This window comes from Poecilia mexicana, unplaced genomic scaffold (assembly GCF_051168715.1).
Source record: "Poecilia mexicana isolate PSO_F unplaced genomic scaffold, ASM5116871v1 scaffold_20, whole genome shotgun sequence".
In the NCBI taxonomy this organism is placed as follows: Eukaryota; Metazoa; Chordata; class Actinopteri; order Cyprinodontiformes; family Poeciliidae; genus Poecilia; species Poecilia mexicana.
Window position 1 is genome coordinate 5,125,318 of NW_028263389.1, and position 23,684 is coordinate 5,149,001.

Sequence of the window (23,684 nt, forward strand, 5' to 3'; positions counted from 1 at the left end):
GCATGAGCTGTCGAAATGCTGTAGTATAAATATTTTTTTGTCAAGTACGGCAGCGCTTGGAAAACTATATTTAGATAATTAAACATGTAGACTGGAAGTTCTCACAGGTTTGCACAAATAAACACGTAAAGCCGGACTTTATGGCTTTATTAACTTAATTGTTGCAATGCTAATTGGTCCCCAGGTGACTTTCTACAACTTCCCACTCCTGGTTTAAAGCGCGAAAAGAAGTTTGGATTTTATTTTGAAAAGTATGTGAACCGGAAGTGTTCCTACCTCTACCTCCTGTTGTACTCTAGACACGTGTTTACGTTTCCGACAAGCATGTAAAGATTGTAGCAAAACTACCTACATGATACTTCGCTGTAAGTTACATATTAAATGCCGGCTTGTAACAGTTTAATTTGTTTAATTTTACAGTTTTAATTTTACAGTTTAATTTTACAGTGAAATATGATACTTTTTTTAGCTAGCAGGGACAGTGTTAGATCGTCCTGACTAGTTTTATTTTTGTACTATTGACGTCTAGTGGTGTCAACCTTAAAACATTTGTTTTCGAAAACATTTGTAGCTTACTGTCATGGCTGATCCGTTCAGTAGCAGCTCGGAGACTGTGATTCAGCGTGTGGTTGACGTTAGCCTGAAGGAAAACACCCCTGCTGAAAAACTCGTCGAGTTGTATCAGATTACGAAGACATGCGCGTTCATCAGCGAGCATCACTTTGGAAAGGTAGCATTAAAAAAAACGATAAATTGTTTTTAACAGTGGATGAAAGGTAGATATTTGTGATTCCTGTGTGGTGTATCTGTGTTTTTTCCAGGTTGCTCTGCAGTTTCCCGATGAGCTGCTGGTCGACTCGGCCGCTGTGGCTGCGGAGATTGAGAGAAACAGTCAAGCCAAAACGTTTATTTTGGGAGACACCTCCTATGGCAGGTACTAGTAGTTTGTTCAACTTCTCCAGTATTTTACAACTGTTCTTTGGGATTTTTTGCAAACAAAATCTCGGATTTTGTGGCACTATTTTAGAAATATATCCAATAAATTTTTATGATAGTATTTCCTCCTTAAAGCGCTACAAAAGTCTACATCTAGAAGGACACGATGATGGGAAAACAACAGCAAAAAGTCAGATTGGACATACATTTAATTCTGTATAGAACTTAAATAATTTCATTTTTATAGGAGCCACATAGATCATGAACTATAACTTAATATCAAGTAAGGTTGAGGCAGCAGTGTAGTCAAAGTAAGAAATACTGCCGCCTGCAGGTGGGAGTTAGCAGTCACTTAAAGCAAATGTTTCAACAATTTTTGAGGAAAATTTGTAATATATTCAGATATGCATTAGCATTAAAAAATATATGGAGATCTGGGTGGGGTGGGGTATTGAATTAGAATCTATATTGCAGTAGGGCTGTTGTAAACGAATATTTTAGTAATCGAGTAATCTATCGATTATTCTTACGATTAATCGAGTAATCGGATAAAAAAAAAATTATAAAATGAAATATTGGTAAATCTGGCATAATACCGGTGTTACTATCAGATATCAATATCAGTCCAATTTTTCATATTTGAGCATCCCTAACAGTTGCTTTATTGTAGTTTAGAAAACTAACCTGTAACAATAATAGCTCACGTTCTAAGTTAACCAGAAGAAAAGTTATAGAAAAATCTGAAATTATATTGAATTTAATAACAAAGAGGCAGGCTCACAAATATGCTTATAAAAAATGTCTACAATCCAGCTTTTAGTTTATGTATTCATCTTCAGTGAGTTTAATAGATTAATTAAACTCACCTTGCCACCTAACCTGTCACGCTTTGGGTTTGAAAATACGGGAAATGCCGCCTGGAGTGGGAGGAGAGGGCGAATGAACGAACGTAAGATGGGGTGGAGGGGAGGAAATAGACCAGCGGACTGACGAACCGTTAGACCGGGGGACGAACACGGGGGAAGCAATACGGGATATTTACGACACCTTCACTGGTCACACTCAGAAACTCATCTACCAGCCATGTACGATGCGCTCCGCCACCCGTTTCTTCAGACCGGGATATGAAATTTATTGTGCGGTTCGTCGGTAAAGCTACATTTACACGGTAAGCATCAGCTACTCAGCCGCCCGCCCTGTTCAGGCTATCCGCTCACCTCAGCGCTCTTCCCGCCGTTCGCTTTCAACCAGCAGCCCCGGAGGAGAAATGCTGCCGTACTCCAGGCATTCCCCCAGTCATTTTAAGGATGCTTATTGGTTCCCCAAAAACGATAAAAAGTCGGGCATTATCATCAATCAATAAAATCCCCACGGGCCAATCTTGAAGATTGGACTTTATGCCACTGAGACTTAGCTTTTGTCAACAACTCAGAGGCGGAAGTGAGAGCTCCGCGCAACGCAAATGAAGTCCCGGCCGGAACACGGTGCGCTAACTAATAAAACATAAATTAACGAAGCTTCGAGGCAGGTAAATTTTCCTCGAGGAATTTTAGTAATCGAGGTACTCGAATCATTCGAGGAATCGTTTCAGCCCTATATTGCAGACCTTCTGGTTTGGTTTTCGTTTTTAAGCTGGATGAAATAATTTCTGATCTGAAATTAACCTGTGTGGTTCCCCTCATTCTCATTGAGCAGCTGCTGTGTGGACGAGATAGCAGCAGAACACGTCTGCGCCGACTGCATCGTCCACTACGGCAACGCCTGCCTCAGCCCGTCCAAACGACTTCCCGTCATGTACGTCTTTGAGAAACGGACCCTGGATATGGAGAAGTGCGCCGCCTCTTTCAGGGAGCTTTACGCGGACACACAGACACACATCCTCCTCCTTTATGATGTCAACTACGATCATGCTATCGGCAAGTTTTCCTAGGAAAACATTCATTTCTTTGTCAAATTTCATTGCCTTTGTTAATCTTTTCATCTTTTTTTTCCCAGGTGATCTTCTGACGCTCCTCTCACCAGAGTATCCAAACCTTGTAGCCACTGAACTTGTTGTTGAAGGGGAAAACTGTTACAGTCATGCACGGATCAATAAAGAAACCCGTCCATCTGAGGATGACAACAGCCAGACCATTTGTCAGTTCGGACGACGGTTCTCCTTAAAAAGTGGCTCATCTCTAACGGATTACCGTATGTTCTACGTAGGTCCGGAGGGAGCCACGTTACGAAACTTCATGATGACCTGGAATCGCTGCTTGTTTTGTTCTTTCGATCCTGCATCAATGACTGGAAGGGTTGAGTCTGTGAACGTCAACCGTGCTCTCATGAAACGCTACTATGCCATTGAAAGGGCCAAAGATGCTAACGTGGTTGGCATCCTCGTCGGCACCCTGGGCGTGGCCGACTACCTCGCCATCATCCAGCAACTCAAAGAGACTCTTCACAGAGCCGGCAAGAAGAGCTACATGTTCGCCATGGGGAAGCTCAACGTTCCCAAACTAGCGAACTTTCTGGAGATCGACATCTTCGTGCTAATCGCGTGTCCCGAGAACTCACTGCTGGACTCCAGCATGTTCTACAAGCCCGTGGTGACGCCGTTCGAGATGGAGGTGGCGTGCAACAGGAAGAGGGAGTGGTCCGAGGAATATGTCACAGATTTTCGACATCTTCTTCCAGGTTTGATCACAGTTTATGGAGTAATTCTTTGGAAGCTAAAGGGAGCCTTAAGCCCTGAACCAGACCATGGATTGTTTGGTAGCGTTAATGAGATTATCTTATACACAAGGGTTAAGATGTAGTTCTGAAAAGTCCGTAAGAGTGTACAATCTCCAGATCTTAGTATGGAAAATATTTTTTATTTACAATCCCCTTGGCAATGTGATACAATATGAATTTCTTGAAGTTCATCCATCCTTCTCTTTTCATAGTTAATCTTTCTATGCATTTTGTCAGCAAGCATAAAAAATGCTCCTTATTAATCCATTCGATCTTTCATTCATCCGTCAAAATCCAAGGCACTTTGAGGTCAGTATGCTTCCATCCATCCATAACTTTGTCCATCCATAGCTTGTAACATTAGAAGCCAAACATGCACTAATGGAGAACTAATATAATTCTCCATCAGTGCATGATGGAGAGATGCACTGATTGGGCCATAACAGGGAACAGCATTCCAATGTGGATGAAACATGGGCGTGGCTGACTACCTCAATCTGTCCAATAATCCATACATCAGTCAAGTCAGTTAATGTCAAACATTCTCAAAAAAAGAAATGGCAAAATGTCACAATGCAATTCACACTCTTGGTATTGCTGTATGCCTATTTTCATAATCTAAAGTCTGAAATATATGCTATAAATTCATAATCAACTTCTGTATGAACTGACTTAATTGCATTTTAATTAAATCTACATCAGCAACACTTTCACATCAAAAACCCTTTTGACTACTAAGCTATAGACATATGGGCAGCATGTATTTATTGTTTTTAATTTGTTGTTTAGGTTATTCAACCTCCAGATTAGCGTAAAGTGATTTTTATACCCAGTCAGCTTTCAGGCGTGTTGTGAAGCCCTGATCATTCATGAAACTTCTTTGGAAAAATACTTCTGTGGACGCTGACATTAGCGTTGGTGACGTCTGTGCTGTTGCAACATGTTTAGCATTGAGATTATGTTTTAGGCTAGAGTAGCTTCGCTGATAGGCTAACTCCTTTTAGCACAACTTGCTCACAACAATAGTCTTTTCCAGTCGCCCTACAGATGATTTTTTTAAAGTAAAAATTTATCCCAGCGGGCCTAAAGAGGCAGATTTGTTGTCCATCACCGTTTGTGGATGTCGCTTGTGCATCTTATTTATGGGTGTACCAGAAACACACAAATACAAAGGTTCCAACCAGAACCTTTGTATGTTTAAAAAATAATAATAATAATAATAATAAATAAAAAAAGAAATGTGATTTTGTTCAAATTTTGTAACGCATCAAAATCTGTGTAATTAATTAATCAAAATTAACACGTTAAGAGTTAAATTTTGTAATATTTTTTCAAAATGCTCCAGATACTGGCTGTACACTCTGGGAAAGTATTTAATTTAGAAAAGAAAAGAACATGTGCTGGAATCCTGACCACATTTTGCAGTAAAATCGACGGCTTTAACAAAAACAGCAGAGAGGTTTTCCATTACTGAAGGGACATTAGCGTTTCCTCCTCTTCATCGGCATCCTGATTCGTCTCTGCTGCAAATTAACTTCCTACCAGGAAGCTGCTCTTTATTTAGGGGGAAAATAAAGATCGCAAACATCATTTCACATCTGCCGTTTCTATCATTTATCAACGTTTTTTTTATTTTTTTATCCTTGGGTCAGGTGGACAGAGTCACGTGCCGATGGCCGATCAGCAGGAAGGCGACGACGAAACCGACGTGTCGTTGATCACCGGAGCGCTGCGGAGTCGGAACCTGCTGAGCGCCGAGCCTGTGGTCTCCTCCTTCGGGTCTTCTGTGGTGCTGAGGAACCAGACTACGACCGTCGCCGACGCGAACTCGGCAGGTACAGAACAGTCAGAGACATCCAGTATACTTATTTGTTGTTGCTTCTTTTTTTTATAGCATGTCCAATGCTTTGACACGGTGGATCATATACAGTCTTGTGAATACGCTCCTTTCATTGTTTTCTAGCGACTTTCCTGGCAGGTCGAAGCTGGCGAGGCCTGGAGCAGAAGCTGGGGGAAACTCCTGTAGTAAAGGCAGTGCAGGGCAGGAGAGGCATAGCTATCGCCTATGAAGACGAAGGAGCGTCTTGATGATGCCACAATTTATTCATTTTTGAATGGACTCGGTATAAATTTAAACTATTTTACCACCAGGAGCTAAATGTTTGTAATTTTTCTGAAATGTCACCCAGCATCACTTTATATTTCAGTAATATTTAATGAATACCTGAATGTAACATGACTTAAATCACTGATTACAATTATTTCTTATTTTCTGCCTTGTGCACAATAAAACAAAAAATCAATTTGCATAAAGTTATTGTCCATCCACAGGAACTTCTTCTGCAAATGACGCAGGAAATATACCAGTGTTCCCATTACACTGCCCTTCCAACCAATCCTGGTTTACTGCAGAGAGAAAAAGAGACGTAGTTTAAATGATTTTATATTTGCAACATGTTGAAATGATTTGAAACTCACCTTTGGAGAGCAATTTGATTTTATCTCCTTCCTGGAAGCTCAGATCTTCTGGGTTTGAAGATTCGTAGGAATGAAGCGCCACCAAGTAAACCTCCTTCTGTGGCTTTCCATCACTTTGCTGTAATTGCAAAACAGACTTTAAGTCAAAACTTCAGAACGACTGAAGAATCTTATTGTTTTTTTTTCCTTGCCTGAATTTAGAATGTTTTGATCAAGAAAATACAAAAATGTCATGTGGGAAAAAGCTGAAGAAGTTTCTGCTATAGATTCTTGGTGAACTTTAATATGTTTTCAAGTGAATGTTAAGGATGGAGAACTCTAGAAATTTGAGTGGGATTTTTTTTCATTTGAAATCTGCAGGTTCTCTGTATTACCATTCTTCACACAAGTAAAAAATAAACTGTGTTCATATTCTTCTGAAAGATATTGATTGAAAACATACATGTAAGGCCAGTTAAGTTCTGTCACAAACAGGGCTGCACCGATTGCACTTTTCTGGACGATCACCGATCTTTAAAAAGTCTGACCTGCCTATAAGAATTTTATTTTTCCTTCTGAAAAGTTACACATTTGAAAGTAACACTCTGAAAGTAAAATGTATTATTAAATATGCTGCTTAAAGGTACATGAAGTCATAGTTTTGAATATATTGATTTAATTGATGTTCTTCTGAAACCAACATTGGGGGGAGGAGGAACAGGAACAATTAGGGGTGCACCGATTTGATTTTGGTCTATGGATTATTACATTTTTTTTGTCTAAAAAGTCACTAGGTTGGCAGCAGTAGGGCGACTATTGTTGGCTGCACACATGCACGTGTGACATAGGTAGCGGTTGGTTTTCAGAACTTTGCAGAAGGTGATTGGTTTCGCTTCTATCTGCCGATCACCCAAAGTGGTTCTGATTTGTCAGTGCAACATTAGTCACGAGTCTTTGGAAAGCCAACACAGAAACCGAACCACCACCATACCTCTTTGGTAGTACACCACAAGGTGATGCGCCCACCCTGAGCACGACTCCACACGTCTTCCATCTCCGTGTTGTTGTCAATGAGATTTTTCCCTCGAGAATCCGAGCTGGGGAAAAAAAAAAAACTCACATTGTTACATATGAGTTTTACAGCCGTAAAAAACCACACAGACGATAGTTTAAACGGAGCTTGCACCTCAAGGTGATCACAGTAGAGTTGAGGTTCAGCTTCTTACTGATTTTCTCTATCAGGACCATGTAAGAAGACCCAGACGGCACCAAGACAGCAAAGTTGAAGGTGAAGCGGATTTTGACAAAACAAGAATTGTCCTCTGGCTGCGAGATCGGGTAACAATAGAGAGTGGAAATGTGTAAATTAAAACATCTCAATGTAATCATTGTAGTACTGGAAAGGTTAGCATCAGCGTACCTGCTGCTGAGTGCTGCCAGGACTAAGACCTTCCAGGTACCGAATGAAGAAGAAGAAGAAGTGTTTACATCTCTATCAAAAGAGGATTTTAAACTCGGTTTGCTTGACCATAAATGCCATACCTTGAATCCTCTCCGGTATTCTCGGAGGATCTCGACTGTGAAGTCGAGCCACACCCTGCTGATTTCCATCGAAAATGCAAAACAATGAAAATTACAGCAAGACTGAGGTATGCTCAGAAATGTAAATTTGGACAAATGACATTGGAGGATGAACGAGTTAGTTGAAATGTGTCAAAAAACAAGAAAAAAAGTCCAAACAGCACAAAAAAATGATTCATATAAATACCTTGATTTTTTTAGAACCCAGGGAGATATCCAGGGTTGGCTCCAGGTAGTTGTACGGAACGAGTCCCTTCTGCAGTGGACATCACACTGAATTACTATTTATTTATTAAGCTTAATTATGATCAAGTGTTGCAGTGCTTCCCACAGTAATTGGCAGTGCTGGCAAAGATGTCTGAAAAAGCTTTATAAATATTTTCCTCGCATGGGTGGATGGAAATCATCTATCATGATTGAAGGGCATGTTCACTTGTCTTAATTAAAGTTTAGGGGTTTTACGAAGTTTTCCTTAATTAATTGTGCTTGATTAACCTTTATACATCTTTACCAGAGGTCCCCATAGGTTGATGCATATACAGGGTGTCAGCACCTTCTTAAAATGTCTTAATTAGACATCGTGTCGTGTCAGTACTATTTAATCTAGCTTTGTCTTGTATATATAGATTTTTGTCAGAAGTTTGAGTCACACGTAGACATCATCACTTCGTTCTGTGACTACAGGTGGGAACTAGCTGCTAATATGCCTTTGGAGGGACAAACGGACGGAGAGTAAAATGCACAAAAGTGCTACCAGTAGCCACAAACAGACCCCAGAAATTTCACAATATATGGTATGCTATTATTGATTGTAATACAGCAAGATCTCCCAAACATCCTTTATATTTATATATTTTTTGATTTTAAATCTAGATTTAAGGTGACATTAAAAAGATCTTAAAATGTCTTAATTTTGTCTTGCTGAAACCTGCAGATACCCTGTATATAGGCATCAAAAAGGAACAAGAAATCAATACAAGCGTCTGTTCTGAGCACAGACTGCATGACTGCATGTCTTACCCGTTCATTGAAGACTACGTAGGCCCAGTTGTCGGTCCCTTTCTGCAACACAAATACGATGTTCCCCGGCACTACAGCCAACTCATCGTTGGTCTCTGGAACAAACTCAAACAGCACGGTGTGTGCCTCCCCTTCCAACGCTCTGCGAAAACAGCAACGTCAAGAACACACAGAGTCGTCTGATATTACAGCAAAATGTTGGAAGCACTGTTGTGTTGGTTGATTTTATGCGCGTTACACAAAAACAAGTTTAAAGCAACGCCTCTGCGCATCCTGAAAAAGTCTTAAACTTGTGTGTCTAAAATGAGGCCTTAAAATATCTTAAATGTATTTTTTAATTAAGTTGACCTTAAGTAGGTATTAAATTTTGTTGTGGCAATACTTTTTAATGTAAGTGGCACTCACTGTATCTTAATTTCATTGCATTCTGTGACTCAAGGCGGTTGCAGCTACCAGCAACTAGCTGCTAATTGACTCTTGCTAGCCTTCTTGCCTCTATCTCGGATAAGTGTAAATTTATCGCCAGTTGGCTGACCTAAACAAGGGCTAAACAACATTTAATCTTGGGACTATGGGGGTTAAGGCTGTAGCGCGTCATATCGAATGTGATTAGCATATCACTCGGTTTGCAGTTTTTCCTATGCTTGATCGTAATGCAGCAGATTTCCCCCAAACACTCCTTATATTTGTAGTTTTTCCCCATCTTAAATATAATTCAAGGTGACATTAAAGGTCTTAAAAAGTCTTAAGTTTGAACTGCTGAAATTTGCAGAAACCTTGTAAACAAATAATTATTCTTCTGAATTTGCTATTAACAGAAACGTTACAATTTGAAAGGATTATGTTCTGAGGAATCATGTCTGTGATTTGTATTCAGCAGTGTGCTTATTGGTGCTGTAGTGCTCCAGTGTGTGCTGCATACCTCAGGACCTCGGGTTCTTTTGGAGCAGCTGGACCATCTTCAACCTTCGGTCAGAACACAGGACAGTTCAGTCACACAGACTGGATGCATCAGAATGTCAATTGTTTTTTATTCATCTGCCTTAATTTTCTAATACTACATTTTTATCAGCAAAAATACAGAAAACAAAGAAGTGAAGGCTTCAACACAGTCTGTGTGGAAGTAATCAAATTACAAACTGTATCTTAATTTCAGCAGGTTTTTATTTTCAGGTTTTTATTTAAGTGACTAACTGTGGGTAAGGATTATCACATCACTTCCTGTTTGGCTTGTAGTCGGAAAGTTGTGAACTTTTTTCCATCTTTTCCAGCAAATAACCCCAGGTTGCCTAGTGATCTATATTAGTATACTGTGAGTGCAGCCTGGTGACTCACAGTAAAATAGAAATAAAAGTTAATAAGTAAAAAAAATAAGTATAAAGTTAGTAATTCATACATTTTAAAAAATCTAACACTTTTTTTTTTTATTGAGTCGCATTGACCCAAACTTATCATATGTTGGTAAATTTTGGATTTCTAATGCAATTTATTCAGGATTTTTTCTCAGTCTTACATGAACTAATGTCTCACCTGCGGCTGCAGCGGGGCAAATCCAGAGAACTCGTCTTGTGGAACAACGGAGGCAACGACCTGATGGTTTAAAACAAATGAAAATCAAAACATATTCCACAGAATTATTGTGAATAAAAAGGAAATGGGTGACTATCACATAAAGACAAGTCATCCACACTTATTTCCAAAAAGCAGAATTAAGCGGATGTTTCTGTTTGTTCCTCAGCCGCGTTGTAATACCTTTGCTTTGCCCAGATAGTCCTTCTTCTCCAGCTCTGCTACGTAGTGCTTGTTCGGTTTGAACAGAGTCTTTGAAGGGAACTCGACTAGTCTGAAAAGCTTCTGTTTCTGAAATTGAAAAGAAAACCATTTAAAAGATTCCCTCAGTGTTAATACGTGCGATTCAGAAACATCGTAACTGACCAGAGTTGCCTGCAGAGCTTTGTCGATGACGCTGAGCTTGGCCTCTGTCTTGTAGTCGAGGGCCTTCGCCAGGTTTTTCTGGGCGTTTTCCCAGTTGCCCAGCTGAGCCTCAGCCAGAGCTACATTGTGAAGAACCTGCAGCATCAAAACTATCAATGTCATGCTACATAAGAAGCTTGCCTCTTTTATTTCGAAACCCTTTTTGTTTCTGACGGCACACGAGGGACGGTGCAGACAGCAAAAAGAAAAGGAGTAGATTTCTGCCAAAAAAATTCAGAAATTTTGAGATTCATCTCAGAGATTTTATAGAAAAAACGTGGAAGTTTCTGAACTCAAAAAGTCAAAAATTTGTGAGAAAAACCCTAAAATTTCTGAGCTTAATCTCAAAATTTTTGAGAGTTTTTTTTTGGTAGAATTTTACTCCTTTTTTGCAGAATAGAGCGTATGTTTCTAAAGGCATCCATCCATATAGATTTGGACATACAGCACCTTGCAATAATTATTCGTAACCTTTGAACTTTTGCACATTTTGTTGCATTTCTACCACAACCTTTAGTGTATTAATCTAATGTGTTGGTATTATATGATCAACGTGAAACAGTCTACAAATGAAAGTCTGAGAAGTGTGGCCTGCAGTTTATCCGGGAGTAAATACTTTTTAAAATCACTTGCAACTAAGAGGCAACTCTTTTTGTGGTATGCAACAAAAAAAGAAAAAAAAAGAAGAAAAAAAAACAGTTTAGCGCTTTCTCTCTCTGAATGTGTGGTTTCTCTTTTGAATTTTAAACCAAACTTTAAACAGAGTAAGAACTCATCTTTCTGGATAAGTGGGAGTTTCTTCCCCACAAAATATATATATAAGAATAAAAACTTGTGTGTTTCTCAGCGTTGCTCGTCATAAACTCCTCATTGATTCAACCTTAGTCAGGTCACAGAAGTTACTCAATGTGATGTCATCAGGCGTTTTATCAGTCCGTCAAGGAGGGGGGAGCGTGAGAGGATTTGGATGAAATGTGTGTTCCTGGCACATTACGCAATTCATTTCAAAATAGAGTCTGCTGTTTACCAACTTCTTCTGTTTAAGTTTCAGGGACGAGTCAGCATCTGCTCCAAATCACAAGACAACATATAACTGCTGGTTGGAGCTGCTTACTCTAAAGTTCAAAAATCATTCACAGATCGACTACAAATCATTTTAAATGTCTAACAGGCAACTATTATCTTTAAATAAATACTTTAACTTACCGATATGTGCCTAAACAAACTGTTTTTGATCACAACAGCATAATGGTTATAAATCTAACATCACGTCTGAGACATCTATTGCAGCTCAGGGCCTTGACGATGGATCTGATCGTCATGGTAATTACGTGTGAGCCAATAAAAGCTCAGGGAATGTGAGTAATTTTGCAAGGCCTAGTAAATGCTGCTGCTTATTTTACAACTACAGAGAGTCAGCTGGGCTCTTTCTGGGAACAGCTGAGTGGAGAGGGATATAAAAAAACATATATAAATAAACTGCTTACCTCACATGCATACAGGATGTATCTGAGACCGAGCGCCTTGTAATCGATCAGCTGGTTGTTTCGGAGAGCTTTAAAAGCTCTCTGGAAATCTGCTGAGCTCTCCTCATACCTTCAGGCAGAGTGGTGGAGTAAATAACACATCATGAATCTGACAGGTAAATCTATAAGTGGTGCCCAAGAATCAAACTGGATGGAACATATGCCAGGTTTATTTATTTATTTTGAACAAAACAGTCAGAAAGTTGGCATTTTATTCAAATGATTTGTGCTACTTGCTTCTTCTGTTTGTAAAAGGTGATTCCTCTTTGAAAGAAGGCGACTGCCAAATGCTCATCCTTACGTATGCTGCAGTCAAATGCCTAAGAAATAGAAGAAGAAGAAAAAAAAAAAAAACTCCTGTAACTTCCTCTTAAAGAACAAAAATGGTTCAACTACTTCTTCTTTCAGGGTGACTCGCACTTTCAGACACTATCGCTTATGCATCGTCTCACAGTTGACCCCAGCAGAAACTGGATGATTTATTTTTAATTGATTGATTTATTTTTTTTACCCTTTGATTGGCGGAAGAATCTGTCACTTTCTGGTCAAACGTGACCAACATTTCACTCTGTGTGTATTCCAGACGTACCTTTTCAGCAGCGTCCAGGTCTTGGTTGAGAAGGTGGAGGCAGCCAATGTCAAAACAAATTTTGGAGTTGGGTTGCTGGATGGACAGGAAGATGCTGAGGGCTTCCGGCCAGTCCTCTCTGTCGGCACAGGTCACAGCCTCATCCCACTGCCGCAGGGTGTCCACGAAAGACATGTTTGCCGGGCCAAGGGCACACTGAGAGCAAATTGGGGAAGCTCTTCTGATTTGTACCAGTGAGATCAGGAAGTGCGGTGACACGTAACAGTGCTTGACAGTTTCCCTGCACTGCAACAAGTCCAAGTGCTATTTATATGATGAAATATGTGGAGTGCATCATAAAAAGGTGTTTAAATCCAGGGCTGCTGTAAGATCATTTAAGGTCACATGAAGAATCCAAAATATTCATGGAGCAAATACTTATAAATGGGATGATGTACTCAATTTGTTTAATAAAAGGAGCTCTGTATACTGTATAATATGGTATTAGACACATGATACACTCAACAGTTATTTTTTATGACGAAGCCATTTATATTTCCATGCATCATTTCACATTATCTCTGCCACAGTCTATCATAAAATACTTTTAACAGCCTCTGTGTTCTGATATCTGAATGATTAACCTGCACAGCAACTTGTAGCAGCATTAGCCCCGCCCACTGACTTTGACGATTATGATTCATAACTGTGCTTTTAACTTACATTCACTTCAAATTTTATTTGAAGATTTATGCATAAATGTATTATTAAATATATGATGTATTTAAAAAAATATTGACACCTTTATTTATCCATTTTTAATTATTAGATATTAGTATGTATTTTATTAAACTGCATCATATTTGGCCCTTGATGACCCATGTTATTTCACATAATTTAATAAATAAATAGCAGAAAATAAATTGAGGAGACAATGTATTTCTCAGGCTTATCCATTTGGTCTGACATTCATTGCATTTCAACGCAAACCCAGTAAAGCTGGAAAGAAATTGATACTTAGATTGATTTTACATGGAAAAATAATATTTCATAATATTTTTTTTTCTCCGTATAATTTCAACAAGCACATTTATTAAGTATTGCAAATTATAAATTCATTTAAATTTTAAATTAATTCAATTTTGCAACTTGGCAGATTGCTTCTAAATGTGTGGTTTCAAAAAAGTATGTTGTCTAGGTAGTTATTCAGTTTTATTTTTTATGCCCACTAAGCTGCATCATTTATTTTGTTTTCCTGTTTAAGAGAGGCATTCCCACAGAATGATGCTGCCAACACCACCTACTGGATTTAAACTCGGCAGCAGCCACCAAGGATTACCTCCTAATCTATTTTAATAATGAGCTCCTGTGCCAAACTTCACAGCACAAAATACAACCTCCGGTCTATACCTTTCAAAGTAAATTACTTGTAAATAGCCAAATGTCCCCTTTGATAAAAAAAATACTACATCCTCCAGTAGGACATAAAGTATAAATTACTTTCCTAGATATTGTAATGTGTGTGAATACATTTAAATGTTATAAATAAAGTTTCTCATTAGGCTCTAAATAAACAACGTTCTTATTTTGAGAGACCCGAAACGCGTTTCCGTTAGCCGTCGCTAGCTAAACAAACATGGCTCTGCTACTTTTTCGGACAACGAACCCTTATGATACTTAGGCACGTAGAAAAAAGGGAAACATGCAACAGATAAAAAGCGTCATGTTATTTGATATATGACACTTCAATTTAAGAAAAGCGGTATCTTTGTTTTATTCGGCCCAGAGAAGCCCTTCGTAGCCGTGTTTACATGCAGCTAACTCCACAGTTGGCTAATGGAAGCTAATTGTAGCAAAATGGACCTTGGAACAATGTTGTACAACAATTTAAAAGATGTTACATGGAGCACGACGTCCCTACCTTTAGACCAGCTGGTCAGTACATATAAGCTGCCCCAGATTGTCAAACTGGATAACGGTGAGTAACATTGTGACTACACTGACTTCTCAAGCTGTTATCTTTACGTTGGTGAGCAGAAAATTTAGTCTTGTGGTTTATAATTAATGTTGGACTTGGTTGTTTAAAATACATTTTTAGAGATTTTCTTTGGTAGGATGCAAATGGTGCATCTGCTTAGCAGGTCACACCATGTTAGGCTGAAGAAATGTATGTAAATGTGAACAATAAAAATGTTCTCTAAGGTGGTGTCACTGTGTTTATGCTAAGAATGAAAACCAATTCGTTTGTGTTGAAGCTAGACTATGCAGGAAAAAGTTTAGAAATAATTTTTTTAAGCACTACAGACCGCTCGGAAATGTGATTTTAATATAAACGAAGCATGTAATGTCAATGGAAATAACTTTTTGCCGCAAAAAGTAAACCGTTTGAGAATGTCTGCTGTCATAACTTGTTTCACAGCATCCTGTGTCTTAACAGCATAAATCATGTAGCCTTTGTCTGATCTAAAGATGCACATTTCAAATTTTTTATTATTTATTTGCCACTCCATAACTTGTGCAGGCCAGTCAGTTGAAGGGCTTCGAGACAATGACTACCTCTTGATCCATTCCTGCCGTCAGTGGACAACTATTACTGCTCACAGTCTGGAGGAGGGACACTACGTGATTGGGCCCAAGATAGAGATCCCTGTTCATTATGAAGGTAAGCTCCAGCAACAAGTATTTTTTGTTTGATTTCTCTATATCAGTTTACTAGTTCAGTTTATAACCCACATATGAAAATTTTGTCCCAACCAGCTTCCATTTCATGACTGTTTAAAAACAATTTGTACCCATGTCTGCGAAATGGGACTGCAAAATATTAGGAAATATTAAGGGTTTTTTTGTTTATATGGTGATGAAACCGTTGTGATTAACCAACATTTTCTATATTTTCCATCATAATAATATCCCCACAACTTTTTGGGGTTTTTGATTTCCTTGCAGCTTTGGTCAATTTGTCCCCCAATGGTCAAAAAAGTCCATCCTGCTGGCCATATGTAGTACTTGAAGACAGTGTTAGTGTATTTATTTTGAAATGTATTATTCTACCAAATATTTCATCTAAGCCGTCCTGTAAAATAGTTTTTTTTTTCTCAACACACTGACAGTTGTAATTCGAAATATTTAGTTTTATTGCTATTGGTAAGTATTTTTGATGAATTGTGAAGGTAAATGTAACTCTAAAAATGATGTTATAAAATGACTAGCAGCTCTGTGTGATTTGTCTTTCTACCTCCACCTTTGTTTCACTTCATACACAAGGCTGTAGCAGTTTGTATTTTGAAAATCCATCACTTCTGGAATCGACAGTATGGTCGACTGTTCATCACTTGGAGAATATTTTTGATACGTGAGCTGACCTTTCTTCTTATATTCCTTTGCTTATTTGTTTGCTTTTTTTCCAACTTCAGGTCAGTTTAAGCTGTTGGAGCAGGACAGAGATGTCAAGGAGCCTGTGCAGTACTTCAACAGTGTGGAGGAGGTGGCCAAAGCTTTCCCTGAGAGGGTGTACGTCATGGAGGAGATCACTTTCAATGTTAAGGTACATTCAACTCGTTAAACTGACGCTGATTAAAGCTGCTTTAGGCCAGGTTCCATAGGAAAGGTGGATATGAAGATAACTCCTCAATAATATATCATAATATGTAGAGAGAATTTGTGGTAACTGTGTTCATGAGACTGTAGCAACGAGTAAAAACAGTAGTACATATAATTAGAAAACTATCAGAAAGAAAACTATTAAATGATCCTGGTCATACTAGCACCATTTATTTCTTCAGCAAATTAAGGATTTTTAATGTGATAAAGATGTAGTAGTTATAATTTGTGGACGTTATCAGGCTATCTGCTGAGGTTGCTAATAGAAATGTCATTGGAGGGGATGTTTATTTCCAAACAGGCAAATTATTTTTTTTTCCCTTTTTTACTCTTTAAGCCAGCTGACTGGCTGTGCGCAGCAACGGCTGGTCGAGGAGTGACGTCAAATTCTTTTTATTATTGCTCTCAGTAAAAAGAATCTGAAGTGTAGTAACAGCAGGATGGGAAAATTTGCTGTCTTGAAATGTTTAAAGCCTTTTGTTTATCTTGATTTTGATGACTTCCTGCTAATCTATGAAGCACTACAAAGGACAGCATTCCTCTTAGACCTGTTTTATGCTTGCCTTAACTCCAGCAATAAAAGGAGTGTCTGACGAGACAAAATCATCCCACCGGCATTCATGACGATGCACACCGGGCTTTTTAGTCCCAGTCCTTAATTCTCACTCCATTATTTAATATTTTGTTTGCTTGTTTTTAAAGGTTAAAGTAAAAAAATAATAATAATATTTTGACACTCAGCCAGTTTCTACCAGACTATAGATAAACACATAGGTTTAACTAATTACATTTTAGGAATGTTGACTGGACCAGTTTGTGCCTGCATACTGTTTAGATTCTCACCTAATAATAGAAAAGCATCAGCCATGAAGCTTTAGATTATAAAAACTCATTTGAGCAGCTCTATGAACTACAATCAGTCATAACGCCAGAAAACAAGAAGAACTGGCCTTCTGTTGGTAGAAGAATTATGACAATGGCAGAATAAGGATGGAGATATTTTTCTAGGAAAGATTACAATGCCTTTAAATGCCAGAGGATGATGTCACTACATTGTAAGGGTAATTCGCTATATAGGAGTTAAATGGAAGCTGCTCTCCTGTGGATGTATTTTATGACATCACCTCAGACACGATGCTTCCTTGTGTGATATCATGAAAAAAAAAAAAAAAATCAATTGACCAAGTATCCAAAAAAAAGTTGAGATGTGGATACATCTGGTTTGTCTTTGGATTCAATTTCCAGATGCCTGAAAATGCCGCATTTATGTACAAGCACCATGGCTTGTAGCTACCTAAAGATTTGGGAAAGATATCCCAAAGATGAGTGTGTATTGGTGCAAATTTCACATTCATTACCTTTTGTTCACAGATGGCTTCAGGGGAATGTAATGAAGACACAGAAGTTTACAACATAACACTAAGTACTGGTGACGAACTGACTTTAATGGGTCAGGCGGAGATCCTTTACGCCAAGAGCTCTAAAGAAAAGTCGAGGCTCAACACCATTTTCAAGAAGATTGGGAAGCTCAACTCCATCAGCAAGATCGGCCGCGGGAAGATGCCCTGCTTGATTTGCATGAACCACCGCACCAACGAGAGCATCAGCCTGCCCTTTCAGTGCAAGGGCCGGTTCAGCACCTGCAGCCCGCTGGAGCTGCAGATGCAGTACGGCGAGCACACCATCCGGAACATCGTGGAGAAAACCCGACTCCCAGTCAACGTGGTCGTGCCCGGCACGCCGCCCCGCAACCAGCACGACCTCCACCTCATCCGCGAGGGCCACCGCTACAAGCTGGTCAACATCCAGACCAAGACGGTGGTGGTGTGCTGTGTCCTGCGGAGCAACAAGATCATCCCCACCCACTTCCCCTTCCACATGGCCATGCCGAGATTCATCGTTCCGGAAGAGCTGCTGCAGGGAGAGCTGTGGCTGGAGACCATGGTGCACCGCTGGTTTTCCTTCTGCCAGGAGCAGTTCGACATTGACGACTACTCTCGGGCCGTCCGGGACGTGCGGGCCGACTGGAACGAAGACGGCAGTAGCCCGAAGAAAAGCAGCGGGAACGGCAGCTGCGGAGGGAACGGCGGGAGTGGCAGCTCCAACGGGTGTCCCGGCCACAAGCAGGTGCCCAGCTCGTTGACGTACGCCAGAGATGAGCTCACGCAGTCTTTCCACCGACTTTCGGTGTGCGTGTATGGCAGCAATCTGCACGGGAACAGTGAAGTCAACTTGCAGGGTTGTATGACGCTGTGCGGAGACTGGGCTCTTCCGCCTTCCGACGGCAGCCATTCAGAATCCGGAGAGAACGAGCATCTGTTCCCTGAGCTGTCGGACTTCGCAAGCCAACATGCTGATCTCAGCAAGCTGGACGTTCCCTATGAGGAACTGTGGTTGGATCACCTGAAAAGGCAGAGCCCAAAGCCTTCCTCAAGTGAAGGCGTACGAGTCGCCAACGATGACTGTGCAACAACGGCCTCACTGTATCCAGTCACATGTCCTCTTAGTGCCAGAACCAGTTTGGACGTTCCACTTACTCCGCCACCTGTCCCACCAAAGTCTGAAGCTGTGAGTAGAACGGCATTCTTTGATACACTCTGTGTGTTGAGTGAAACAGAGTTTGACTCTGTTTGACTCAATGGAGTCAAACTGCTTCTGTTGAGAGTTTCACTCTTCAGTGTCTTCATGCTTAGGGTTTTTTTTTTCTTTCTTTAATTGATGAATGTAGAATTCTTGAGTATTTTTACTTCAAGGTCAACATCATTATTGGGATTTTATGTTGCACTATAACACAAAGTAGTTTATGTGAAGTGGAAGGAAAATGTTCAGGCACCTGTTGTGTCTCTGTTGTCTCTACCAGCTTTAGACTTTTAAAGGTAACCCATCTATCTTTGAATAATCATTTTGAGTCTTACCAAAAATCCTTAATTGTATTTATGTCTGGACTTTGACTGAACCGGTCTAATTCACGAATATACTTTGATCTAAACCATACCATCGTAGGGTGACCGTTTTCTTTGACCTCTAATTAGTTTTCTTCCAGTATCGCTCGGCCTTTAGGAAACCAACTTCCCATTGGCACTTGCATTACTACAGAAAGTTTCAAGTATGAAACTTGGAACTTTCTGACTGTTTTCAAATTAATCCAATATCCGTTTAGGTGAAGGAGGAATGTCGTCTTCTGAACGCTCCACCCATTCCTCCCAGAAGTATGAAGCAACTACCGTCGGTGCCCATCCCGTCGAAGCCCCGCCAACAGGACACTCGGTCTCCAAGTCCAACGCTTTCCTATTATTCCTCTGGTCTCCATAACATGTAAGAATCAGAAACATTCTAGGAGGACGGCGGGAGATTTAATAGAATTATTTGGCAAATGAGTCTTGTCATTTTTCATTAGCAGTGGAGCAACTGAGCAAGAGGGAGCCGAGCTACAAGAGCAAAGTCACGTCTGCTACCCCTGCAGCTGGGGTAACGCCAGCACTACGGAGAAAAGAGCCACTTCGCCCAGCGGAGGACCGCCGTTGGAAGGTGTGTCGTCCCGTCTGTCTTGGCCTAACAACTTTATCGGAGGAGACGCTCACTGCACGGACGAGTTCGTGCCCGTGAGCTGCCGGAGCTACTTCAGCTACCCCAGAAAGAGGACCCCGAGTTCCTCGAAAACCTGCGCAATCAGTCTGGATGACTACGACGGCCGAGAGCTGGCATGCCACCGCGGGGAGTTCAGCTTGCAGAAAGGCCCCACGGACCAGATCTGCATTAAATCTTCAAGCTACAACTCGGAAATGTACCGGAACAAGCCTATAGAAGAATCGAACACTAAGCAGAGCTTATCCTGCCCAATTTTACCACCAAGAACACCTAAATCCAACGCCATCAAGAAGTGTCCGGATTTCCCGACGGAGTCCGTCTCTGACGAGTCGCAGCGAGCCGCCGTTCAAACCGAGCTGGGCACCAACGAGATTTGTTCCAGCTCTGCAACTCTAAACTGTCCCTCCGTCTCTCCCACCGCGCAGTGGCAGCCGCCTTTGAACTTGTCCGGCATCTCCATCGAAGAGGTGTCCAAGTGTCTGAAGTTCATCGGCCTGCCCAACGACATAGTCTCCCTTTTTGTGTCCGAGAAGATCGACGGGAATCTCCTCCTGCAGCTCACCGAGGAGATTTTGTCGGAAGACTTCCACCTAAGCAAGCTGCAGGTGAAGAAACTCATGCAGTTCATAAACGGGTGGAGACCCAAGATATAACGGTATGAAACACTAAATCTGGTTGTAAAAGCTGAGAACATAATGCCTTCAAGTATACACGCTATGCACAGCGAGCCGCAAGCAGGCTTGGGATTTTTCTTTGATATGTTGAACTTATTTCCATCGCTTCGTCTCGAGAAATGAACCGCGGTTCGGTCGTTTCTTCAAACGGACTGTCCGTGACTTTAACTGAGTGAAACAAATTGGCACTTTCATTATAAGGCGTTTATTAGTGTGTTTCCATCCACAACCCACTAATTGTTCATGACAAAAATGTTTTTATTAGAGTCAAATTAAATACAAACGAAAACAAATGTGAAGAGCTATAGGATGCTAGAATCTTAAACTATTAAGATTTCTGAGAGCACAAATTACATGCGTGTCTAAAAAGTAGCATAAATAATTTTTTTTTTTAGAATAAACAATGTTTTTTTTAAACTAAATCCAAAAATACATTATTCACTAATTATAGGGAAATTCATGATTTTTCAAGCAGTTTTGTTGCAATATAAGAAAAGCTTTTTGTCTTACCTGCAATAGCCAACTTTCACTGTGTCTTCATTTAGTATAATTTTATGTCAAATTTTCAGTTCAGTCTATTTTATTCAAAATGGCAGTGTACATAAAAAAAGTAAATGCAACACAATTCCAGTTTAGTTGGTCGAGTCAAGAGCTAATAGCTAGCCAGACTAAAATATTTAATAAAAATAAAGTCAATCCATGTTAATATGTCATAATAAGCTAGTTAACAAGAATACTAATGTTGCCGTTACCCATGTTGCATCGCTTGAAAGTTATTTAATGCTAGAAATAAAGCTAATCTTTAATTTTTGTACAGAAGTTGTGCTCTCTGTGGCCTTCTGTATATTTAAAATAATTTTTTGTTACTTGAATTTTAGACACAAAATGAAAAAATAAATAATAATTTCCAATAATACTTTATGATCTCAGCTCACCCATGTTTTCTACATTCATTATCTATGCAGACCGCTCACTTTTCTGCCCATTGTTATCCATATATGGTACTCACTTCCTGTTTTTGAGAGTGATGTAGCTACAAATAATTTTTGTCAAAAAGTGCTTTTGAAATTTATCTGCTTTGAAAAAAAACAAAACAAGAGATTTTACAACATTTATGCTCTTGAACAAGCATTGAAGCTCCAGCCTCCACGTCCAACTGATCAGATTTTATGCTAAATGAAGACACCAAAGGAGTTAATCTGCTGCAGGTAGGATATTAACTGAACCTCGCTTCAGAAATCCTGAACTGTCTCTTTAATATTTTGTTGGAGAAGCACCAATAGTATTTACGTGTCTGTAGTATTTGTTTCGTAAGGACAGGGATGCAAAAAGAAAAAGCTACTGTGCAAGTCGAAACATAAAACAAAAAAATTGATTTATGTTTAACTTTATTGTGTTGCCTGTTTTATTTGATACTTTTTAACTCGGTTTTAGTGGTGGTCTGCAGCAGTCGTTTGTTTTTTTGTTTTTGTTTGTATTTTTACTCCATGTTTAAAATACAGGGAGGTTTTTAAGCTCATCCTTCAGCTTTTTTCGGTACTGTAGTGGAGTTCAGGTTTCTTCGAAAAATCATCAGCTGTGGCATTAAGTTACTATGAAAAAAATGTGTGAATAAATGCGAAATGAACAAAAACATGCATCACAGAGAAGTATTACACGCAAGAATATTGGTTCATTCTTGGTTTGAGAAGCTTAATCGTTTAGTGCATATAAACCCAACCTCACTTTGTTTTCGGAAACGGGAAACACACTAATCTTTTATTATGCAAATCTTGTTTCCGTTCGATGCAGTACAAAGGTTGTAACGAATTCCACCGACGTAAAGCGAGTGAAATTCTGTCCCAACTCCAAAGCGAACATGGAGCTGAGGCACAACGCTGTTCATCATCAAGGATAAATTATGCATCATGCACTTTGGCAGATTATACTTTAATAATGCAGTCGATTTTAAGCGTGTTGAAGTGTCTTTTTTTCTTCTTCTTTTTTTTGCGAGTAAATGCACTACATGTTTTTTTTTTGTTTGTTTTTTTTTTCAAAACGGCAATGGTACGTCTGTTTTCTCGTCACTGTTTGTTCCAAAGTGTCCTCTAATGCAAAGAGTCTCTCAGCGCCTTAACCGAAAAGCCCTTAAAAAGAGGTTTAGCAGTTTTAATTCTGGCTCCATGTTTCGCCAGTTTTTCTCAAGATGATGTCGACAGACCTCAACGGGAGCCATGTTGTATTTCAACGCCCCCTTCCCCCCCACCTAGTTTTCCCTAAAACTCCTAGGGGCATTGAAGCTAAAACTCAGAATGATCTGCTTTTATGAAATGCTTGTGTGCGTCACTTCAGGTTTGTTTGTGAACGTGATGCTATGGCGCTTTGCTAAAGTATTCATACCACATGAGATGTTTTTCACATCTTCAGTGCATTTTTGAAGATTTCCAGAGTAATGGTGAGTAATTACAAATACATGCCTCATTTTTCACTTTACTTTTTTTTTGTTGTTGTAAAATTATATATATATATATGAATGCCAAAACCCTCTCAAAAACATTTCCCTTTTAATTGTACACTACTTTGTGTTGGTCTAACATAGGATTGGTGGGTGCCACGTTAAAAGTGTGAAAACGTTTTAGAGGTGTGAATACTTTTGCAACGCTGTAAATATGCAGACCAGCATCTCGTCAGGACTGTTGAACCCCAACCCGAACCTAAACCCCCTCTGAGACACTTATTGCCATGGGTTGTTACATCTTTTACTTGATTTTTTTTTTTTTTTCAATGTATAGATTTTTTTTAAAGTCAATAATTACTAATGTTGCAATTATTTTTACTGAGATATTGTGTGAATTCTTGTTGGTAACTGTAAGATGTGGGTTCTTTTTTTTTTCTGACTGAAATCATTTTTGATCATTACGGGGGAAACCCCTGAAAGAATCAGTCACACTACATGTACATTAAAGGAAATTATTAATAAGCTTTGATCACGTTGGGTTTTTTTCCCCCATTGTGTTATATGTATGGTAATGTCTTGTATAGTAACGCAGGCTCTTTAAACAGAGG

At 39.6% G+C, this 23,684-nt stretch overlaps 3 protein-coding genes across 7 annotated transcripts; 2 read left to right on the top strand and 1 right to left on the bottom strand.

Moving 5' to 3' along the window:
* Nucleotides 1-105: 105 nt before the first annotated feature.
* dph2 (diphthamide biosynthesis 2) lies at nt 106-5,964 on the top strand. 3 transcript variants are annotated; one of them, XM_088001482.1, is made up of 8 exons: nt 106-365; nt 572-730; nt 822-934; nt 2,632-2,852; nt 2,932-3,072; nt 3,142-3,612; nt 5,304-5,486; nt 5,615-5,964. In XM_088001482.1, exons 2-8 carry the CDS (start codon nt 581-583, stop codon nt 5,737-5,739), a joined length of 1,404 nt encoding a protein of 467 aa, XP_087857608.1. In that variant the 5' UTR covers nt 106-365; nt 572-580; the 3' UTR covers nt 5,740-5,964. The 3 variants fall into 3 exon arrangements, with proteins under 3 accessions (XP_087857608.1, XP_014836899.2, XP_014836900.2); XM_014981413.2 differs by having other exon boundaries at nt 2,932-3,612; XM_014981414.2 differs by lacking the exon at nt 106-365 and having other exon boundaries at nt 372-730; nt 2,932-3,612.
* ncf2 (neutrophil cytosolic factor 2) lies at nt 5,847-13,009 on the bottom strand. Of its 2 annotated transcripts, none has more exons than XM_014981416.2 (15): nt 12,799-13,009; nt 12,447-12,529; nt 12,171-12,279; nt 10,645-10,779; nt 10,462-10,569; nt 10,240-10,299; nt 9,632-9,675; nt 8,710-8,851; nt 7,877-7,945; nt 7,651-7,705; nt 7,529-7,557; nt 7,295-7,434; nt 7,100-7,205; nt 6,130-6,247; nt 5,847-6,057 (listed from the first exon to the last, which is right to left on the bottom strand). In XM_014981416.2, exons 1-15 carry the CDS (start codon nt 12,970-12,972, stop codon nt 5,966-5,968), a joined length of 1,464 nt encoding a protein of 487 aa, XP_014836902.2. In that variant the 5' UTR covers nt 12,973-13,009; the 3' UTR covers nt 5,847-5,965. The 2 variants fall into 2 exon arrangements, with proteins under 2 accessions (XP_014836902.2, XP_014836901.2); XM_014981415.2 differs by having other exon boundaries at nt 7,651-7,708; nt 12,799-13,008.
* Nucleotides 13,010-14,381: 1,372 nt separating this feature from the next.
* garem1 (GRB2 associated regulator of MAPK1 subtype 1) lies at nt 14,382-23,598 on the top strand. Of its 2 annotated transcripts, none has more exons than XM_014981411.2 (6): nt 14,382-14,755; nt 15,299-15,439; nt 16,191-16,321; nt 17,749-18,945; nt 19,538-19,692; nt 19,775-23,598. In XM_014981411.2, exons 1-6 carry the CDS (start codon nt 14,614-14,616, stop codon nt 20,616-20,618), a joined length of 2,610 nt encoding a protein of 869 aa, XP_014836897.1. In that variant the 5' UTR covers nt 14,382-14,613; the 3' UTR covers nt 20,619-23,598. The 2 variants fall into 2 exon arrangements, with proteins under 2 accessions (XP_014836897.1, XP_014836898.1); XM_014981412.2 differs by having other exon boundaries at nt 19,778-23,598.
* Nucleotides 23,599-23,684: the final 86 nt, after the last annotated feature.

Coding starts and splice junctions, on each gene's coding strand:
- dph2 (XM_014981413.2), top strand. CDS start 581: ATGGCTGATCCGTTCAGTAGCAGCTCGGAGACTGTGATTCAGCGTGTG. Junction 3,613..5,303: donor TTTTCGACATCTTCTTCCAG/GTTTGATCACAG, acceptor TCCTTGGGTCAG/GTGGACAGAGTCACGTGCCG. Junction 5,487..5,614: donor CGCCGACGCGAACTCGGCAG/GTACAGAACAGT, acceptor ATTGTTTTCTAG/CGACTTTCCTGGCAGGTCGA.
- ncf2 (XM_014981415.2), bottom strand. CDS start 12,972: ATGTCTTTCGTGGACACCCTGCGGCAGTGGGATGAGGCTGTGACCTGT. Junction 7,946..8,709: donor ACGTAGTCTTCAATGAACGG/GTAAGACATGCA, acceptor TGTCCACTGCAG/AAGGGACTCGTTCCGTACAA. Junction 6,058..6,129: donor AATCAAATTGCTCTCCAAAG/GTGAGTTTCAAA, acceptor TTCTCTCTGCAG/TAAACCAGGATTGGTTGGAA.
- garem1 (XM_014981411.2), top strand. CDS start 14,614: ATGGAAGCTAATTGTAGCAAAATGGACCTTGGAACAATGTTGTACAAC. Junction 15,440..16,190: donor GATCCCTGTTCATTATGAAG/GTAAGCTCCAGC, acceptor TTCCAACTTCAG/GTCAGTTTAAGCTGTTGGAG. Junction 19,693..19,774: donor TCCTCTGGTCTCCATAACAT/GTAAGAATCAGA, acceptor ATTTTTCATTAG/CAGTGGAGCAACTGAGCAAG.